The sequence below is a fragment of the Chelmon rostratus genome, chromosome 15 (assembly GCF_017976325.1).
Source record: "Chelmon rostratus isolate fCheRos1 chromosome 15, fCheRos1.pri, whole genome shotgun sequence".
Lineage (NCBI taxonomy): Eukaryota > Metazoa > Chordata > Actinopteri > Chaetodontiformes > Chaetodontidae > Chelmon > Chelmon rostratus.
In genome coordinates, this window is record NC_055672.1 from 2,118,675 (window position 1) to 2,141,094 (window position 22,420).

The window sequence follows — 22,420 nt, forward strand, 5'->3', positions numbered from 1 at the left end:
AAGAGCTGAGACATTTTGAATTTTTAATGCTCGCTGGATTGAGCACTGAAAACGCGTTAAGCTCCCAGCGCTGTCAGGAATATGCAACAGTGCGTCGTCTGCTTTGAAAATAATGAGAGAACGAGCCGGCGCTGTGAAAACAGCTTCCCGGTGGACACATAATCTCCGTCTATACGCCGTCTCACTTCGCCGGGCTGTGTTTGGATAAACAGGTGCTTATGAGCCGTGATTTTACATGCATTGCGTGCTCTTGACTCATGCTCTTTTCATCTGTGTTGCTCTGTCCTGTGGCTACTTAATTTAGAGGCATTTACATATGAGCTGGGAACCGTCTGAGTCCCAGGGGAGGCCTTTGAAGCTGTGGTTGGAGAGAGGCAGGGAGGGCTGGGGAGGGCTGGCTGGGTCTGTGGCATCAGAGAGAGGGAAATGTAAGGACCTGCCGCAGGAGCAGGAGCTGAGGCGAAGGTGGAGCAAAGACCTCCTTAGTCCACTGGAGGTTAGAACCAGGCCTGGTTAAATCAAGGGTTAAGGACAAGTCAAGAGACAGATGGCAGATCCATCTGGAGAAAGTTTGATTCAGATTCTCAGTGTTTTCTGTATTTTGGGACTTCAGCTGCAGGACTGCAGGCACTAAATGTTAGCGCTGGCACCAGGACTGCTGTTGTGACGAGGACTGGGTCTAAAACTGGGACTGGGACAGATGCAGCTCGGGCTCGAGGCTGAATTAGCAACATAAACAGCCGACATGATTGGATGTTAAGACATTTTTAAAGTTGTGTTTTGTTTGAATGGTTGAGTGATTGGACCTTTTTGTACAGGAAAAGCAACTTGGGTTCCCAACAGAACTGATCTTGATTAGTCTCCTAAATGACTTCCAATCAGGCAAATTTAAAGCATTTGGCCCAAAAGCTCACTGCAAACGCTCAACAGCAACAAGTCTGTTTCATTTGAATCCAGTAAGCAGTAAATCTGTTGCCTTTATCATTACATTTAGAGATTTTTAGTGTGCAAAACACAGCTCATGGCTGACGGTTTGCTCTTTCTTCTCAGTTTTTATCTAAAGTGCTTCCCATATCGACAAGTATTTCCTAACTTTCAAACACCTGTTGAAGAGAGTTTGGGGAATTTGTTCATCAGAAGAATCACAGAAACTTCTCAAACTACTGCAGCATCTTCAGCTCTGGTCCCACTAGCATCTGTCAGTGAACGGGTAAACTACTGTAATACACGATGAAAATATAATATTCTAAACCAGTTATTTAACTAGCATTAAAAAAACGACTAATTCCATGTAAGTTAGCTGTTGGCGTGCTGTCAAAGCATTATGGGAGCTGTAGTTTCTTATCAAAGATGCTTATGAATTGAACTCTGCAGTCTGCTGCTGGGGTTGAATGATGCCTGAAGAGGAACCAGGTCTGACTGAGCTGGTTCTCAGCTGAAGGTGGAGCGACTGAGGCTGAAAATGAACGTCGGGGTGGGGGTGAAGGCTGAGCTGAGGGCGTGGAGCTTGAAGGGAGCTGCAGAGAGCGGCTGGCCTCGTCCTCAGCAGTCTCCCGCTGTATTACGTAACATCATTGCCTACATCATTAGATCAGATGGTGGCTTTCATGTCTCCATGCTCCAGAATGAGAAAGTTGTTAATTTTTTAATGTTGGTAGATGTTTAGCTTCAGGTTGCTCAGCGTTGGCCCTGGTAGTTGTGTTAAAACGGCTCGTGCAGAGCGTGCCGACCCCTCGGGGGCCCGCCTGCTGCTCCTCTGCTGCAAAACAATCACTTTTGAGTGTCTTTCTCAGCCAGATGTGTTTTGCGCTACCGAACAAAACGTTGGGGGAAACACACGCTGGAACGCTCTGTGGTGCTGTGCATCGAATTATATTTGTCTTTATGAGTTTCAGCTCGGCCTTTATCAGATTTCTCAGAGGGATTCTGTCAATTTGTTTATTAAAGAACTGTGACCAACGTGTGTGTGAGTTTAACATCAATAAATAAGCTTGTCAGTCTTCTTTGGTGGATACATTTCTAGTTGCTTGTGCAGATAAATTAACATGATTTTCAGTGATGAGTTAATGAGTCAATGATATCAGCCTGAGTAGAATGAGTATCTACTGTATGTAGCAGGTCATAGTGATTAAACTATAACTCTTATTTTTGATGCTCTGTGATGTCAAACATAGTAAAATTTTAGTCTTTGCCATGATGGGTTGTTCTGATGATTGAGTTTTTTTTTCATTTTTGGTACATGGATCAATACAAATGAACGCTGTGCTGCTAAACTCCCAGCTTTTTAAAAAAACATCTGGTTTAATTCCAGGGAAATGTTCATCTAATGATGCACAACACATCTGAGTTCATTTTGCACTGAAACAACAGCCTGTAGGACATATCTTCTGCATGTGATGTTGTCAAACAATGTGTAAGAAATGAATTATCTTACTAATGCAAACTACTTCAACATAAAGAGAAATTTAAGGTGCGTCATTAAGTTATATGCTGTTCTTGAAGTGGTAGTTTTTAAAGCTGAAGTAAGAAAATTGGCTGCAGGCTTCATGTTTCTTTGTGTGTGTTTGCGTTTCGATGGACCCTCCACCAGCTCCGGCGCTGATGCTGCGTACAGTAGCACCAAGAGGAGGAGTAGCGCTGTTTACTGACTGTGTCCCATTCATACGCACTGACGTGTAAAATAAGGCGGAAAATGCGGCGCGCTGTTGACGCTCCGGGCCGTTCTGCTCACTGTACTCTGCCTAAACTGTGACTGCCACGACTGAGGCTCAGCATCAGCATCTCTATCAGTAATAGTATCTGTGCTGAACCCAGACTCAGCCGGTGACGGCCGGATTGGAACCATTAAGTTTGACTGACTTGAATCTCATATGTAAGTGAAAGGAGATAATAGAAGGATCATTTTGTTATAATCCAGTCAGCTTTGAGCTGTTGGAGAGCAGGTGGTGATGATGCTGGAGACTGTGTCACCTTTGGACTTTGCTGGATGGTGAAGATTTGGAGATGGGACGTGGTTTAGGATTTCCTGGTTGAAGTAGGTGCACCAGGCTCACCCAGAGACTGTGCACTGTGGATGTGTGCATGTTGATTAATGTGGTCTCACTCTGCTGGACAGCTGTTCATTTGCTGTGTTTTGATAAAACGCTGCTTGCTTTAATCAGTTTTGTGTGTTAATGCACACAGTTTGTGCTGTGACTGCAGTGTGCACTGTGTCTCGGCTTCGTCAGAGGCCATGAGTGGATTAATAGTTTACGTTTTTGATATCGCGTTGGAAGATATTTATGGATTATGGAAACAGCTGTTTTTGTTGGGACCTTTTCCGGTTTGCCCTTGAGCTTAGAGCTGCATAACACGGACAAAATGCCATTTAGAGGTAATTTTGATGGATGTTGAAGTGTGGCTCAGAAAGCAACAGCGCCAGTTTTAGTTTTGTTCCAAAGTGCTGGACAGCAATGAGGAAGTCGACTCACTGACAAGATATGAGCATCTTAACACCTTTCTTATCAACTGTTTTGTTTTTTTCTTTCAGAAGGCCTCATTATAGCACTTATTTAAAGTGGAACTGTTCATTTGTGGGCGGACCGAAAACAAGCCGAGCACATTGTTGTCATCCACAGAGGCTCAAGCGTGACCTGAATGACCGCGAGCGCTCACAGACGCGTTGTTGTCGTGGTTGTACACCTTCACTCTGTCATTTATATTCCTCTCTTGTGTGACTCTTGCATCAGCCTTTCAGATCTATGATGTCTTTAGAAGAGTTTCAGCTTCCAGCTCTCTGTTTGCAGAGACGTCTGGCCGTGAGACACAAGACGGTGAAATGTATGATGAGTCTCCAAATTACTGCTAGTTTGGTGTATCTGGGAAACATTTGAGCCTGGAATGATGTCAAATGAAAATTTAGGAAGAGTTTGAGGTATTTCAAATATTTTTTGTCAGTATGCCGGCGTGAATATTAGACTGACAGCTTGATGAAGTGTTTGGCACACTTGTAGCCTTTCTGTAACATCAGAATGAATTAAACGTGTTTATCTGCTCTAACTTCAGATTGTTAGCATGTCTGCCTGAGAAGTCACCTACAGTATCTAAAGGATTAACCTATAGCAAGAAAAAGATTATTTTGTGGGGTTGCAGGTGAAGAAGAAAAAGACGAATCCAGGTCTGGAACATCCAAGTAGGACCTGGTTCTGTATGATACATGTCAGAGCTCAGGCTAACGTCAGCGGCTCTCTGATGCATTCATGTACTGGGAGGTGTTACGGGAACTTTGGGGACGGGATTGCAGTACTGAACATTTCTGAATATAAAAAATGTAAACACAGACCCGTTTTTCATACGGCTGCAGACTCATAATCCTGATCTGTGCAGGTCTTAAAACTACAATGGAAATGCAGAGAAGAAGAAGCTGAAGGAAACTTTTAGTTCCTTGAAAAAGTGGTTCCTGGTACTACAAAGTTCTGGCTACTTTGGTTGGAAACGCGACTCAAAGATAAAAATAAATCTGTCTCATCCCCAAAGCCTTTGACGCCTAAAGTGAAACAAACAAACCATAATATAGAATATAGAAACCTCTGTGCTGCTCGTCTCAGTAGGACCTGCGTTAAACAACCAAACAGGATGTTAAACCAAATAACATTTAACTTTACTCATAATACTGAACGATGATAAAGTATTTTCTCTAATATTTCTCATTATAAGACTGTACTATAATACTAAGGCTAATGAGGTACCTGCATTTCAAGACTGTTATGTTGTCTGAACTTTTTGTCTGGGACCTGTGGCCTCATCCTCATGTGTCCAACCATGAATTCAATATTTCCTGTTAGATCCTTTTTACAGGGTTCCTGTTGTCAAAAACAAGCAGGAAGAAACAATAAATGGTGTTTTTTAACCACCTCACAAAGCCGACTCTAATTGGCTCGTTACAGCTGATAAAATCTGATAGCAGCTAACAGCTAGCAAAGTCAACAAAGTGTCGTGTGATGAAACTGTGAAACTGCTTGTGTTGGTCTGAAACCCATCAAATCAAAAATGACTGAGACTTTTGATCATAATTGTCTGTGCAGATATGAAATAGAAACATAGCAGCAGTGTCTCGGGGGGGCGGTCTTCACAAGCGGCCATTTGTAACAGAGGGAATGCATCCACTTTTCACACAGCAGAATCCAGACGTTCACCTGGAATAATCCCTCCCTTCATCCCCCCCTCAGGGCATCAGCAGTCTGTTCAGCTCTCTGAAGGTGGTCCGCCTGCTGCGTCTGGGCCGGGTGGCCAGGAAACTGGACCACTACCTGGAGTACGGTGCTGCTGTTCTGGTCCTGCTGGTCTGCGTGTTCGGGCTGGTGGCTCACTGGCTTGCTTGCATCTGGTAAACTGTTTTTTTTCTCTCATGTCCTCACAGTTTAGCGCCATTAGCTGCGTTTCCATTAGTTGTTCGCAAAATAAAAGCGATGTTTCTGAAATTTCGGCGAGGTTCAGTTGTGACTTGCAGGTGTTTCCATTGAACAGGGTTTGGCGAACCAGACGAAATTCTCATAAATTCTCGGACATCCCGCGAGATTTCATTTTGAGGAAGACGGCCGTAAGTGTTATGCGTCTCGGGACACTGATTTCGGGAGCTGCTGCGGCTGTTGCTGTATTTACTATGAACAGAAGGCGGAGGCACCGTGTAGTTGCTCAAAGGCGAAGCCCTTTCCCGTTTCGGGAAACGGGAAGATGTTTTATTTATTTATCTTTATTATACACAGAACATATTAAAATATATATTCAGAAAAATGTGAGTCAACAGTTTACTGTCATAAAACATGCAGCAGAGATGTGTGTGCGTGCTGTGCGTCGGTAAAACGTAACACAAAGCCCTACAATTAAAAAGCACATGCATGCTCCTGGCCTTGTAGGACTCTTATGCACAAATGCTGAATGTGAAATAAAGGAATGATCTGTTGACTTAGAGTGATCACTGACTTTAATGGCCTATTATTTATCACTGTGTTGCTCACGGAGCAGCAGCAGAATACAGGACTGTGAATTACTGAAGTGTCCTTTGAACATATTTTCTATCAGCAATTATGTGTAAATATTAAAGTTGATGGCGTGCACGCGTGTCTCCCACATAGCTGAGGTGCACACACTCATCACAATCGCAAACACTGTACATCTGTGCACACGTGTGTCTTTAAAGTTCACCTCGGTGACGTTTAAATGCGAAAAAAGTGTTTCCATTACACTTTTGCGATACACTTTTATATCGGCACGTCTGGAAAAAAAACACCTCATGAGAGCGTAAAAATGTTTTTTGCGATATTTGAGAGGATTTTCGTTTCCATTACCAGTTTTTTTATTGCGATATTTAGAATTTGCACATTTCTAGGGGCAATGGAAACGCAGCTATTGAATCGCTCCTGCTCTCCTCACAGGACACTGTGTTTGCATGCTTGCATGTCTTTGGTTTCATGCCATTTTATATTATAATGTTTGTTTTGTGTCAACTTCGACACCTTATAAAGCCAGAATGTGTAAACTGAGGACAGAGCCCACCTTTAACTGCAAATACTCGCTAACAAAAGCACAAAAAGCAATATTTGAATGCATCACTGCTCTGTGTATTTAGAGAATTGGAATCTAAGCTCATATTTACAGTTTTACCAGGCAGAGCATCTTAATTTTAAACCACCGAAGCTGCATTAACTTTTCATTTTGAAAAGTAAGAAGTGCAGTAAGTAAGTTACCCTAATAACTGAATATGAGCGTCGACGGACCAAAGCGAAGCCCTGAACGCTGTTTATGATGCTCAGTCTGCTCTTACATGAATGATTAATGGTTTTAATAACCATATTTAGGGTTTGCTTAAGTGGTCCATCATATATTGTTAAAACTATTGGAGGCATTAGATTCAGAGATTTAAGGGACCCTGAGTATATGTTCAGGGACGTGCGATAAATAATGGAAAGATGAAGCATTTTAAATGTTTTAAGAGGAGTTTTTTCCTCGAGTCTAAGATCGGCGTTTGTGAACTACCTAAAAGCACTTTCTGTCACGAGTCAGGCAACTTTGTGTCATTCCATTTACTTAATGCTAATTTAATCTGCTAATACGATTTGATGGGAAAGCTGCCTGCACGTAAATGTACATTCAGTGGCGACGTTTGCCTCACGATTGTGGTTTCGGTTACATGTTAAAACTGTAAAAACCGTTGAGTCAAATCAGCAACATTATTTCCCTGATTTTAGCCAACCGGCTGCGAGTTCCTAAACGTGACCTCGGAATAGGTTTATCAAGCTTTTGTTGCTATGGAGGGATACATACATACAGGAGTGGATATTACAGGAAAATAAATGAAATCTGACAGTGGTAAATTTAGTTCCAACATTTCTCATTATGCAATTAAAAAAAACATAATCCAAGATGTTGTGTGTTTTTACCAACATGTATTTGCATGTTAGCAGTACGTGAACACAGACATGGAGTCAGGCAGTGTGTTAATTGTATATATTTATAATATTATTTGCCGTTTTGCACAAAAACCCTTTGATTAATGAAGACAGAATAGTGATGAGCAATTCAGAAAGCTTCAGTAAAAAGACAGCTTGTAATTAAATAAAATGAATAGGGAAGATCTAATAATGAGAAACTGTTCTGCAGTCTTGAGGCAACGATGGAAAATACTTCATCACTCTTTGCAACCAGATGGATCGTTTAGTTTAAACTCTGCTGCTGAAATCCAACAGGTACAGCATCGGAGACTACGAGGTCATCGACGAGGCCACCAACACCATCAAGATGGACAGCTGGCTCTACCAGCTGGCCATCAGCATCGGATCGCCTTACCGCTACAACACCAGCGGGTCGGGCCAATGGGAGGGCGGCCCGGGCAAGGACTCTCTGTACATCACCTCTCTGTATTTCACCATGACCAGCCTGACCACCATCGGCTTCGGCAACATCGCCCCCACCACCGACGGAGAGAAGATCTTCTCTGTGGCCATGATGATGGTGGGATGTAAGTACGAGATGTGCTTTTTGCTTTTTGCTTTTTGCTGCGCTGCCACTTTGCTGGGAGCCGGACGGTTTATGTTGTGGTTCTGGTGTCATTTGGGGAGGGAAATGACGCAGGAGGCCATTTTCATTCAGCAGATATCTCTCGACTGCCTTGCAATGTGTTATATATATATATTTATGGAAAGAAATTCCCCTGAGGGGGCTGCTCTGCTGAGAATGCTGGTGGTGGAGATTTTATGATGTATTAATGTTGGAAGCAGTGTGAAGTGCTGTGTGACAGTCTCAGTAGTTGCTGGAGTTTTTGCCATGGTCGGTACAGCCTGATGATGGTCAGTCCAGCACTGTACTGTAAAATTTGATACCGAATGTTGTTGTAAGCAGGTGATTTGTAATGATTGTGGGACTCCGAGACCTTTCGTCCATGGACGTGAACGACAGATCCCTCAACACATTTCATCGTCAGCTTCGAGCCATGATGTTTCAGGGAGAAGTCTTTTTTTCTGCAGGTTTGTTGTGGACAAACATCATAGTAGCCAGTGTTGGGGAAGTTACTCAAAAAAGTAAGTAGAAGTAGTATTACTAGTTACTTCTGTAAATTGTAATGAAATTACTTTACTAGTTACTGCATTTGAAAAGTAACTTCACTACTTATTACTTTACTTTCCCATTTCTTAATTTACCAAGTAGATACAGGACAAACATCACAGCTCTATCAACACTTAGTGTTTATTGTATAAAGCTGGTTAAATCACAAACTCTTGAACCTATCAGTGAAATATTGTGTGTTGCAATTATCACGATGCAGGAAACAAAGTGCAACAGAGAGAACAAGAAGTGCAATTTTATCCCAACTTTTCTCTCTATTCTTCAAAATAACGATTATATCGCATAAGTAAAAGTCTTTCAAATCTTTTATCTGACAGCCGTCACAAACTCTTGTACCTATTACAAGGGGTCGGCTGCTCGTCGAGTCCTGCAGATGACCGGCGAGGATTTTTTGCCACAGTTGCCATGCTGGGATGACAAATGCTTGGACAGGTTGCTCATTGACTTTGATCAGTTGAAAGGAGCCTGTCGCCTGAGCATAGAGTGCATTTCACTCCAATATTTTTGTCCTTTTGAGCTATAAACTGAAAGTAGTGGGAATATCGCCACTGGCCGAAGCCCCCAGTCACTGTCTCCATTTCCCTCTCTCCTGTTCGTACCCGCAGCAACGTCACTCGCCCCCCTCCCAATCTCTATGCAGCAGGCGTCGCGCACGCACATAATTCCTGCGCCACTTAAAGAGACAGACACAGCACAGGCAAACACGGCCAAGGTAACGCAGGAAAGCGCGTTCCTGTAGTGTAGTTACCGATATTTTTAGAGTAATGCGTTACTTTACTTTGTTACCCAAAAAAGTAATATCGTTACAGTAATTCGTTACTTTGTAACTCGTTACCCCCAACACTCATCGTAGCTGTTTGATGTCTGTCGTTTTTAGGACATCTCTCGCAGTGCGTTTCCTCCTGGGGGTCAAATGTGTTGAGAAGAAACACGTGTTGGTGAGAAATGTGTATCGATGGCCACTGGCTGTTGCTGCCTGCTGCGCTTTGTTGTTCTTGTTGTTATGTTCACACCTGTCCAGAATCTGGTTTGGAAAATGTGGAAAATCAAGATGCCATCAGGAAGTTTCAAGGTGTGACAGCAAAAACCTTTTTTTCAGTACTGATCTCACTTCTTGGAATTATTCCAGTGGAATTAATGCAGATAGTGAGCTGGGATTTGCTCACAGTCTCTTGTTAATTTAATGTTTAGCACAGATCTGCACAGCAGGGTTAGCATCCCCATGCTGATGATGAAAGCAGCAGAAAAGTGAACAGAGTAATAGCAGCGAGCATGTGACAGACATGATTAATGGCAAACTGTACTCCCTGTGGTTAATCTAACCAATCATCTGAAGAAATGAGGGAGCAGGAAGACATTGGTGGTTAACAGTGAGGAGGCTGAACTCATCTTGATATTGCAGTTTATAGCCAGAAAAGATATGGATTCCCCTCATCTTTCCAGAAAGGGCTTTGTCTTTAAATCAAAACACTTCAGTATTTTGCATTTCATGAGAAAGAATTATTCACGCGGTCACCTCTCCAGGCTTCGTCACATCCTTCAGCTTGTTGCACAGTTTGCTGGAGTTCACGTCCCATCCAAAGATCTGCAGTTTATCTTCTGTTCTTTCCATTACTATGACCTGTCTCCTGTTCCTTCACCTGTCCTCACTTTGCAAATACATCCAGCACCTGTGTGTTGCATCACTGGAAATAAAGGTGAATATTGCAGGCTCACAGACATTTCATGACATCTGGAACAACATCACCCTGTGAGTACACTGTGTTGGAGAAGAAGAACACAGCAGTGTGCAGATTTTCAGGCTACAGGCGAGTGCTTCTTCGAGCATTTCTGTTGTAATGAAGCTTTTTGAGATCTAAAGTTATAGATGCTATCAGTGTTTCTCAGGTTTTCATGGTTTAAGATGATGGGATGTTAAGCAGCGTCCTGTGGAAGAAGATGATCATCTGTCTGTTTTTGGCGATTTGTTTTTCCAAAAGAGGCTAATTCATTACAAAAGCCTTTCTTTCTGGTTTTCTTGCTGTCTCCGCTGGCCTGATGCAGCTTGTGTAACAATGTCTATATCCTGGAGGAAAAGTTGCTTTCAGGGCATCAATTATTAAACTGTATGCACAGTCTGCAAAACTGAGAGTACAGACTCTTACATTTAGTACTTTTTTTATATACCAAGTGGTCCCCTGGAGGCTTTGACAAGGCATAATAAGCAGAGCAGTTGTGTTTATCTCTCGGTATTTAGGTTAAACAGATACGCAGCTACTGTGACCTTTTTGTAAAATAGCAGAAAACAGTTGTCAAGCAATAACATAACAATGACATGCAGTTCTTTGTTTAAATCTTTGCACGCAGGTATAGTGCGTATGTTCTTTACCGGCACCTGGAGTCTTGTACCTGTCTTGTATCTCGCAGTTGTTCGACCTGCTGACAGATTGTGTCTCAGTTGCGTTTTTTTTTCCCTACAAGCTCGCCGCCTTCGAGCCAAAGCCGGCGTACATTATTCAACACATTCTGAATGCTCGAGCAGTCACGGGAAAGGCTCGTTTTAACTCATCATGCAAATAAGCTGCACACATGTGAGCCTGCTGATACGGAACCATTTTGGATTTGTTGTTTTCTCTTCGATAAACATGAAAACGATTCCTAGAAAGCTGTTACCCAATGGGAACTGCTTCTGTTGGCTATTTATTTTAAGACTGGAGCAGCGCATTTTAGCAGGAAGTCTATTAGCTGCTAATGGGTGAGGAGAAAATCTTCCCTCAGACATTCAGAGATAATATGTTTAGTTTCCTCTTTCATTTCACTTGTAGCTTAGTTTTTTTTCCCCACATTTCCTAAAAACACTCAGCATTTAAACTGTCTGGTGAATTGCATTCTGGTCTATTTGTTGCTCCCGAGGCCCTCCAGACACGAGCAGCAGTACAACTTGTGTGCATCACAAGGTCGGAGGCAGCTGCCCGGTATCCCCGGGAGGCGGTGTGCAGAAAGAGGTGGGTGGATGTGCTTCTACCACGTCCTGTCGCAGACCAGCATCCTTTCCCTAACCTCAGCTCAACCTAACCATACCTTAACCACAGTTTCCCCAGCCTCAACCACACTGTGGTTGCTATGTGCGGATATTAAAGAAATCACTCTGTGCCAGGTAGCAGGGATGTGCCATCGGTTACCATCTGCCAATTCACCTGGTGGACTTGTGGGCTTCATTTCATGCTAATGTTTTCTTACCAAGATTATGATTGCAAGGTGGTGTTGTGCAGCTCTGGGGGCTGTGAAACACAGGAAACACAGGTGTTTGTTGTATTACAGGCTGCTGTTCTCTCACTGGTTGTACACTGAAATGTCGTGTGGCTGCAGCTCGTCGCTTCCATTAACTGATTAATTCATGATTCACCATCGCTGGCTCATTCACCTGCTGTCTGCCTAGCAGCTGACCAGTAACATCCAATCACGTTCATGCATTTGTCTAGCACAGTTACCAAACTGTTTGTTTCTGTGGCTGAAATAAGGTCAAGTTTGAAATTGATCAGATGTTTAGAGCAGCATCTGATGAGGGTGAAAACCTGGAATCAGACCCAACTGTAGCTGCTGGAAATCCACAGAAAGAAGATGTCTAAAGCAAACAACTTGTGAGTCCAGGAACAGAAGGCACATGTCCAATGCTTATTTTTAAAAGTGTTCAAGTGTTTTCATATCTTTCCTTAAAGTGTTTGGCAGGAAACACCAGCGTTCCTCATGTCGCACAAACCTGGAAGCCAATTTTTGCTTTGCCACAACTCCAGACGCTCCCGCCTGCGTTAAGCGCTGTGATTTAGCCACTTTAAAAGCACCGCGAAGCCTTTTTCAATATCAGTCACTCTGTGAGAGCACACATTTTAAAATAGCCAAATCTCATTTTGGAACGACCGTGTTTTTGTTTGTTTCTGCCCTGGAGTTTAGTATCAGGGCCAAGCCGGAGCCTCCCTGGGCCGTTCTCCATATTGTTTGTTCCTGGCAGCTGGACAGTCGACGGCCTCGGCTCAGGGGTAAACAATGCAGACACATGATGTGTCTCTCCTGCGTGGCCGTGACTGATCGTCTTCTTGGCGTGGAAGACCATCACACAGGCTGCGTGGACGCTTTCCTGACCTCAGCTACTGAGAACTGATAGTGGGACGGGCGGATGGGGGTCCGCACGTTTTGGTTTCCAAGTTTTTCTCTGAGAAGTACAATAGGAACGATCAGCGTTGTTTTAAGGAGAAGCAAATCTTAGAAACTGAGTCCTCTGAAGGTGGAGGCAGAAGAATAAGAGCGACGGCAAAACGAGCAGCGTCCTCTGTTTGATGGAAGTCAGTCAGAAGGAAAATGAAACCGTAACCTTCAGAGAGTCAGGGCGGAGGCTGTTGTTCAGGCTGCCTTCACAGGTCACAGTGATTGATTGATCGGCGCTCTAATTACCGTATTTTCCGCACTATAAGGCCCACCTAAAAGCCTTTAATTTTCTCAAAAACCGACAGTGCGCCTTATAATCCGATGCACCTTTTATATGGATCAATATTGGTTAATTATGGCTATCGTAGTCAGGGGGCGTGGCCGAAGTAACAGCGGTAAAAGTGTAAAGGGCGTTCCACTCTCTGCGTGCCGTCATCCTTTTACTGAATGACTATTTCACTTAACAATGAAAAAATATGAATATATGCTAAATAATAGGCAATTCAAATATTAATCAAACGTGGTTAATGTGATTTCTGCTCCTGAACCTCAGCATATCAGCGCTGTGTGCCGTCACCTGCATCTTTACGCAGGATCAGCTGTCATCTGTGAGCGCGCGGTGTTTGTTTCAAAACGAACGAACAAAAATAAAATACATTTAAATAAATGCTCATTAATTATTTTCAGGAGCCGCATCAGAGGAATGAAAGAGCCGCGGGTTGCCGACCCCTGATCTAGTGGATGCATAACGCAACCCCAGACACCACAGTACGGTAGTTTCTGTCTATGCGCCGCATAATGCGGTGCGCCTTATAGTGCAGAAAATACAGTAATTATTTAAAGCAGCTTGTTGCATGTCAGAGAAACACAGAAAACTAACTTCTCGAATCAGTTCGCAGAAGATGTTAATTCCTGATGAATTCAGACTTTTTTTCTTTTTTTGGTGAGATGTCAAGTGTTTGCCTCAGATTTTCTTGAAGGTTGCATGAAAACGTTCAGTAGCTTCAGATCAACAAAGACGTTCTGTCCAAACAAACCGGGGCGGAGGGAAAGTAAAACAAAGGACAGAGAGAAACTGATGAAAACCGAAGACGAAGTCCGGGTCAAGTGCGACACATGAGGCCCGCCGCCTGTTTAAACTCCTCTCCGACCCCCTCTCCCTTTAATTCAAACTTAATCTCACTTGACAAATGCTCTCTGTTGGCGACAGGAGGCCGAGCAGCACAGATGTCTTGTCTTGGGGGAAAATGGCAGACGGCTCGGCCCTGCTGAGCCCTGATTGGCCCCGTGGTTGATTGTGGTGGAGCGTCGACATGCCAAGTTTGGCGGTGACGAGCTTGGCGGCGTAGAGCGTAGCTGGACGAGTTCATCGGTTGATGCTTTTGATGTGAGGACGTCTTTAAAGCACATTCAAGACGCAGGTTATTATGTCCTGTGAAAGTTCTGCAGATGGAAATAATAATAATAATAATAATTATAATAATAATTATAAGAATAATTATAATAATAAAATCTAATTCGAATCTGAGACATCACATTGTGCAGAAAATACAGGAATATAATATAACATAAAATAAGATATAATGCTGAGGTAGCCAGGTGAGTAATAAATATAGATATATTTATACATACACATACTGTGATGAGGACTTTGTCTGGCTAAGTTAAAATTACAATGTCTTATTAATTTTTAACCAGTTGAACCACAGACCGCTTTGACATTATTAATTACACGACCAGAATGAGACCACAGCAGACCACAAAAACACAACAAGGTGCAGGTGGAGATTCATCGTTCGACTCCTCCACTGTGAAACTGAGCCATCGGCCCCCTCAGCCCTGCCCACTCTGACTGGTCTCCATCTGTGTTGCGTCACTGGATGATGGCAGCCAGACCTGTTGACCTGCTTTGAGCATCAGCGACCTGCGCTGACGGCTCGCAGCTCGGCTTGTGTTTTGGTTCATGTAAGCAGCCAGGTTTTGTTTTTCCTTCCTGTCTCTGTCTTTGCCCGTGACAGGTTTCTATTGAAAAACCTGCCGTCTGGACGTTCAGTAACCGATCAGCGGGAGGATGATGACCGTGTGTTGTGAGAACTCCTACATGAAATGTGTCTTCGTGCTGTAGCTCACCAGTGTGAAGGCTCAGGGGTCTCATAGGAACGTCTTGGTGAAAGGCCCAAATCATAAAAAGACTCGAGTGAGAGCTTCCATCCAGCCTGAGAGAAGAAGCTCGTCTCAGGACATCACTGTGGGCTGATAAAAACCGGTTCACCTTCATCATTCAGACATGTATCGACACTCTGCTGCCTGACTCGACAACGTTTTAGACATTTTTAGCGCCGGTTTTCTCGTTTGGCGAAGGACTTTGGACTTTGTGTCGTTCTACTTTGTTGGAGAATTTAACGCACGTGATCATTTTATTTATCAAAAGTAAGAGTATCAGTGTCTTTTAGAGCGTTTTCCAGCAGGATATTCTGCTTCCTGTCCGATAATCTGTCCCTCTGTCCTTCTGTCAGTGTGCTCATCTGTCCTCCAGTCTGTCCGTCAGTCTGTCTGTGTGCCGTCTCCTCTGATCGACCCACATCGAGCCAAAGGACTGAGTGTACGCTGACATCCGAATGACTCCTCCTCCATCCCTCCCTCTGTCTGCCTCTCCCAGCTGTCCTCCCACATGTCTTACACCCTGTTTGTCACAAGACTCTTCGGGATTAATGGGCCACTTAACCGTGTCTGCGGCCATCAGCGGAGACCCGAATGGCTTTTCTGAACCGATGCAGACCTCAGTGTTAGAGGGCATGCGATGGCGTTCGACCTACAGCGAACACGCAGCGCTCCACGCAGACACACAGTAGTTAATGTACAGGACCGTGAAACATTCATCAGCACCACTAAAGAGCGATTAGCATAATCAGCCGTAATAATTTTCATATCATTTCAGTACAGTAATTAGCTAATATCATCAGCATGTTGTAGAAAGATGTGGAAGTCTCTCACCATCTCGTGGCTCATCCCACCCTCTGCTCATTATAAAACACCGTTTTCCAAGTTATCAGTAATATTTAGAGTTTCAGACAGAAAGAAACAGAAACATCCTCCATCTGTGCTGATAACACAGTACAGTCACAGCTGATCATATGCTGACTGCTCTCTTCATCAGCTCTCATGCATTCCATAGTTTACCAAATTAAATGTTTTTTTTTTTTCAAATACACATAATGTTACACAGAAACATTCATATGTGGACCATCTGCCTTTTATATTACTAAATAATACTTATCAAAAGGACAGTAAACGTTAAGTGTCTGTACAGCAACTTCAATATGAATACAGAGGCTTTTTTATTCACCAGCAGATCCTCATCGGAGTAAAGTAACTACACTTTCAGGATGAACTCTTATAACTTCTATTTTTCAAGTACACGCAGGATGTAAAGAGTCTCTAAAACATTCATCGAGCAGCAGAAGTGATTTAATGTGAAAGGACACTGTTCTTTTTAATATTTCTGTGATGCTGTAAAGTCAGCAACACAAATGCCAAAGGCTCATGGAAGCACTTGTTCAGCCCTTATGCCCCCCCCTCTCATGCAGCACTACTGAAGCACACAACTGTACCGCACTGTAACGTGCAATAATACAGACGGTGGTCGTGGGAGATTACAGCATCTATTTTGCATTAATGCTGCTTGAGCTGCGAAGTATTCTGTGCTGAGTGTGTGGTCAGAGCACCTCACAGACCCTGATGCAGACCCACCGCTTACCTCTGTGCACCCACAGTGAAGAAAAAGTACTTAGCTTTGCTTGATACTTCAACTCATTTTGGGGTCTTGTTGATCACTGATGTTACCCATGACCAGTCCGAAGGCAAGGCAACATGCCAGGTAGATGGGTAGATACATAGCTTATGTATCTATCTATCTACCCATCCATCCGTGCTGGTGCCGTCGGTTGTAACAATGAATTTGGTCGACATGAGGAAGTTATTTTTCTCTGATGTTTTATTTGTATGTGCAGTGGCAGTTTGCCAGTGGCTGGACACGCAGCCCAGAATCCGTCCATTCAATTACAGACAGCTATTAGCTGGAGTACGACATTTAAATATCTTCACTGCCGCTATCTCGTCTTCCTCTTGTTTTGGATGCTGCACTTTATTTAAAAGCTCCAGCCACAGAGCCAGATCGTGTCTCAGCTGTCCCGTCTGATGAGGCACCAGGATGATGGCAGGGATTCCTTCGGCCTCCTTGTTCGTACTTTTACCAGTTAAAATGCAGCATTCTCATCAGTTGAGGGTCGATCGCTGCAGAGACCAGTTCCAGAGATGATCAAAAAGTCCCATTTAAGACCAAAACCTGAACAGACCAGGTGTTTGTTTAGGATCAGCAGGTGCAGTCTTTGTGATGACCACATTTAGAATATAAGTGCAGTTTGGTTATTCATATTCAGCCTTTATTAAACACTCAGAGGGGTGTTCTTTGAAACAAGGACATGTTAAAACAACGTAAAAACCTCCTTCCGCCTTCATTTTATCTCGACAGCCGTGTATTTGTCATGTGGAGCAGCTTTCTAACCCGAACAGCGACACGTCGTCTGTTTAGTGGTTTGATCGCAGACGGGAGAAAAGAACGTCTTGCTCTTCTAAACGGACACTAACGTGCATTTATAGTATAACAGTGATTTCAGAGCTCAGACAGTGATTACAGTCTGACAAGGACTGCAGAAGCCTTGTTGCAGACCTTTCTTTTAAACTGAATCTCTGATTCCTGTGGGAAGATTATAGTCTGATTCCTATAATCTTCCAACTCCAACTGACGCTGCCATGTAGTGCATTCTTGTTCTTGACACTTCATCCGCGAGCTGGAAAGGTTACGGAAAGCAGCTTCTGGCTCAAAGTATGAATTCTAAAACATTTCCAGAGTAGAGTCAGGCCTCTTCAGTGTTAACCTTAGCACCTGTAGTCTGCCACACACTTTAATTGGCTGATTGATGATTCCTCTTCCATCCTGAACATCATGACTGTGTTTTTTTTTCTTTTTCTAAATTTCCTGTTTGTTAAGGTGAAAACTAAGCCATCACAGATATTAGTAGAGAGAAAACGACTCGTCAGCCCCTGCTATTAGTGTCACCCTGCCGCTGTTTTTCATGATACAGAACAGAGAGGTGTGAAAGTAATTTAATAGGACAGCTGGATCACAGAGGTGAGGCAGGTTAAAACCACAGGGCGCTCTGATCCTGGCTGCACGGTAAAGCTTTGCAGAGCCGACTTCCATGTTAGCCAGTCATTTAGTCCAGCGTGGAGTCCTGGTCTAACGTCTTAATCAAACTAGAAAAAGGTTCCAGTGCAAATTGCCTTTGTGCAAAATCCCCCCAAAGGTTTTTATCCATCTAAAGTCTGAACACCTTCATCTGAGTTAATCAGACAATCCGTTTTGCTCCGCTAATGAAGATGATTTCAAGAGATTGTCGCTTTACAGGAGTAGATTCTCGTAGCAGGAATCAATTAAACTGAGCGGTGGCGATGATCTTACCCTGATAGCAGTTCTGTTTTTCACACCATTTTTAGACTCGACACCAGATGAAATTACTTGTTCGGATGTGTATTTATGTGCGGAGCGAAGAGGAAAGTGAGTTGAGGCAGTCCGAGGCAGGGGATGGGGATCAAGAGTACGAGGCTCACTTGACAGGCTCCAGCTCGCAGGGAATTATGGGAATTACCTGGGCTCGAAATGGTTTGGCGGTGCCAGTGATGCGCGCAGCCGGGCGGAAGGATGCGCCCGATTTGGCCCGAGGAACCTGGCTTGATGGCCGTGCATCCTAAGCGGAAGAGACTTACCAGACTCAGCGGGAGAGGAAAGAGGAGATGAAAGGGAAGAAGGAAGCGAGCGGCGAAGGAAGGCACAGAGGAGAGATCTCCTCTTCGACGCTCTCGCCCTTGGCCAAGTATTTATCCGACTTAAACCCCCGCCCAACGCTAAAAGCGCTCCAGCGGGGACTCTCGCACAATCCCAGGACGAGTTTGGGTTTCACTGAGTGGATTGGAAGTCCTCCTGACCCCCTCCACCCTCACCCCCACCCATCCACTCTAGCCCACTTATCTAACTCTCCACAGGGGCCTGAGAGGGAGGGGGAAGGTGGAGGACGTGGAGGCTTGGAGGGGAGAAGGCGGGTTGATGAAAATGATGCCGGGAGACGGAGGAGGAAGGGGATAAGATGGTGGAGCTGGAGGGAAGGAGAAGTGGGCGAAAATATAAAGAAAGGACAACAGAAATGGGGTGTGGGAGGAGGAGGGGGAGGGAGAAGGATGGGGAGGCAGAGAGAGAAGGAAGCAGCTCGGTCTCCCCTCCAGCCTCTCAGCTGAGATGCCCTGATTAGTTTGGAAAGCAAGCTCTGGAGAGAGAGAGAGAGAGAAACACATAACTCACAAACAATTGGATGGTGAAGGAGTGGAAAGAGAGGGGGGGGGCTCTGTAATGTGTTTGCTGATCCTGTGGGAGGCTGTACTGTGTGTGGCCTCTCGCTCTCTGACAGCAGCAATAGAGAGACGATTAGTCCACTAATCCATAAAGAGCCATCTTGCTCTTTCTCTTTTTGTCTTTTCCCATCCTGTTCTGTCCTTCTCTCTCATTACCCCCCCGCCTCCTCACTTTCTCTGACCCTCCCTCTCTCTTCTCCTCCCACCGTTTTTCCGAGGCATTTCCTCATTATATCTGCCCAGCCTCTCTCTCTCTCCTCTGACTCACCAGGGTCGGGATTAGTCTGTGGACATCGAGTAGCCCAGTTCTGGAGGCAGTCTGCCCCTGAAATCAGATCCATTACCTCCTCATCTCCCCCATGGAGGTCAAGTTTGCTGTCTCGTTTGTGGTTTGTTAGTTTGGTGAAGACAGAGTCATCATGGTAGCATTAAAACTTTATGTTTTCACTCGCTCTTAAACTGTGAGGCACAGAAGCAAAATAATGTTTTTGTTCCACTAGTTTGTGTCTATAAAGGCGATGCACTCTCCTTCAGTTTGAAGGTTTCCTGCTACTAAAGTTTAGCTAATCTAAACGGGATTCGGTTATTTTTGATATTCCACACTGTGAAATCAGTTTTCTTGTAAGTGTGGATTTTCCATACATTTTGAATGAATTGTATAAGTGAACACATGTGATCTGTGGGAGATTCTGCACAATTTGAAGGTATTTCACCTGCTGGTGGTGTGACAGCAAGATGGCATATTTAAAGGATAAGGCGGGCAATATTCAATATTTTTGTTATTTTCAACAAATTCAATTAAAAGACCAAAAGCCAACAACATGTTAGTGTTCTGCGCTGCAGACGCAGGGAGGTGGTGGTGGTGGACATGCAGAGTGCAGGACTGTGACACCAGAATCCAGGGTTCACGTCCAGACCGTGGTCAGGTTTAAGCAACGAGAGCACTTTGGTTAAGGTCGGGGAAAGGTCCTGAATGCTGCAGACTTTTTCTCCATTGCAACAGACCACGATCCTTCAACAGTGTGAAGCAAAGGTCAACTTCCTTCACCATGATCACTAGATCTATGAATGCATTTATCGTTCACGGGTTTAACTCAGTCAATCAGGTCATTTGCAGTAATGATAGCAGCTGCTTGTCATTCAGAATAGATGTGAAATGTGGTGGAAGTTTCACTGCTGGATGCGTTCGGACGTACATGCCTGCGAAACTTTTTTTTACTTGGTATTCTTTCCAACTCAGAATTTTGTTCGAGGATATCTCGTCCGCTTGAACTGAGTCTCTTGTTGCGAAACTCAAAACTTTCTATCAAAACCGTTGTGAGCATGTTTCCAGTTTTTTCAGCGGTACCCTGCTTTATATTCACACAGCTCCTCACATTCACTCCTGGGAGCTACAGCTGCAGTCTTCTGTTGTTGGACACTTGGCAGCTCCTCTGGGTTTAAATACTGTACACTTGCTTACCTTGGACAACCCGGCGCTAGCTTCAGAGGTTGAGCAGAGTGTTGCTTGTTTACTTCATCCACCCACATGTTCCCAGCTCGTCTCGGGATTAGCTGCAGTGACCTTCTGTTACCGTTCTTACTTTTTGGACAGTCTCCTTCGTGGCTTGATACGGGAAGCATGTTTGGTTGTGACTGTTTGTACAATCATTTCTCTCTGTCCTCTGGAGGTTGCATTACCATCCACACTCTTGTGGTCCTATTCTCTTTAATCACAATGCCGTCCTCTCCTCAGCGGCTTTAGAAAGTCATGGTGTGACTTGTAACAGAATGCTAAACGTGGCGACGAGAGCGCGCTGGGCACCTTGAAACACTGAATAATAAATGTAAAGGGAGGAGGATAATTTTCTTGCTTTCCTTGCAGTGTTTTCACCACAAGGTCTTCGAGCAAAGTTGCTCTCCAAACATGGATTTTATCACTGAGATGCTTCAAGCAAAGCAAAGGACACACTGTGAGGTGTTTGGACATTTATTCACTCTACAAATCTGCTTTTCTGTCCTGCTGCACATGCAGCTGATGCAAAGTGGCATTCAGCGCCACCGTAGTGCCTCAAGAAAAACCTTAGGAAGCAAATCCAACCAGTCTAATGATGTGCTTATTTGTCAAAAAGGTTATACACACTGACGATCCAGCAGGCTCTGGATCTATATAAGCTGATGTGGCTCATTATGTATCTGTGAATGCTTCGATCCAGCCCATCGGTCTCTTGAAACAGAGATGCATGGAACAAACCTTTTGGCTATCTTGTTGTCAGGCATGTACTCTGGTAATTTGCCTTTGTACTGTGTGGAAGCTGTGCATTTGGAAGCATATAATAACTTGTTCCAATATCTGTTGCTGCGTCTGAAGACCGAACGTGTCAAAACGGGCTAACGAGGCCTGTTCGTCTTTTTAAAAGCTCCTTCAGATATGGCGGAGACATGCAGCCTTGTTTTGCCAGAGTTTACAGGCCACAACCCGTGCTCTAGCTCTCAGCACTCCGTATCCCACAATCCATTGTGTAATGAGCAGCTGTGGAGCATTCAGGTGATGCTGATGGACCTGTAAAGGCAGGTCACATCACATTTATCACATATTTAGGCTCCGGTGGTCATCAGTCACTGGCTCATTCATCATGTGGTCACTACATGCTGTGATAACACGCTGGTTAACATGGAATTTGTCCCAGTTTTCCACAGGAACATATCACTCGTTTAGAATTAGAATAATAGACTTTTAACCATAAACTTTTGGACTAAATGATTTTACGGAGATCTTCGTGAGGCTGGACTGTCTCGTTTTGAGGAGGTTCGACCACGTGGCAAGACCTTCTAAAGAGCCAGCCCTTGAACTGGGATGCAGATCAACCCTTCTTTATCCACGATGTATGGTTGCCCTGATCATTAAGTTCAAGCCAGGCATGAAACCTTGGTTGAGTTCATTCATGTTCTCTGCATGGACAAATTTATAAAAACATAAAAAATCAGTGGAGCAGAGGCAGACATAGCCTGACCTTTAGTGCCTAGTATGGGTCCTACACTTCCCATAATGCAACTTGATAGTCTTTTGTCAGATTCTCATTGCCTGGTAACATCCCACGTCTTTTAAACTCGAACAGATATTCATGTGATGTCTCTGAAGTAACCGTCAGACTTCATAGAGCTAATAATAGTTGTACAATATAAGTAGACT

General features: G+C 44.0%; 1 protein-coding gene across 1 annotated transcript in view; it reads left to right on the forward strand.

Moving 5' to 3' along the window:
• kcnh5b (potassium voltage-gated channel, subfamily H (eag-related), member 5b) overlaps positions 1-22,420 on the forward strand; it is a 131,345-nt gene that overhangs the window by 41,004 nt on the left and 67,921 nt on the right. Inside the window, exons 7-8 of the mRNA XM_041953353.1 lie at positions 5,208-5,365; positions 7,725-7,996. Coding sequence (XP_041809287.1) covers positions 5,208-5,365; positions 7,725-7,996 — 430 coding nt within the window. The remainder of the gene's footprint in view (positions 1-5,207; positions 5,366-7,724; positions 7,997-22,420) is intronic.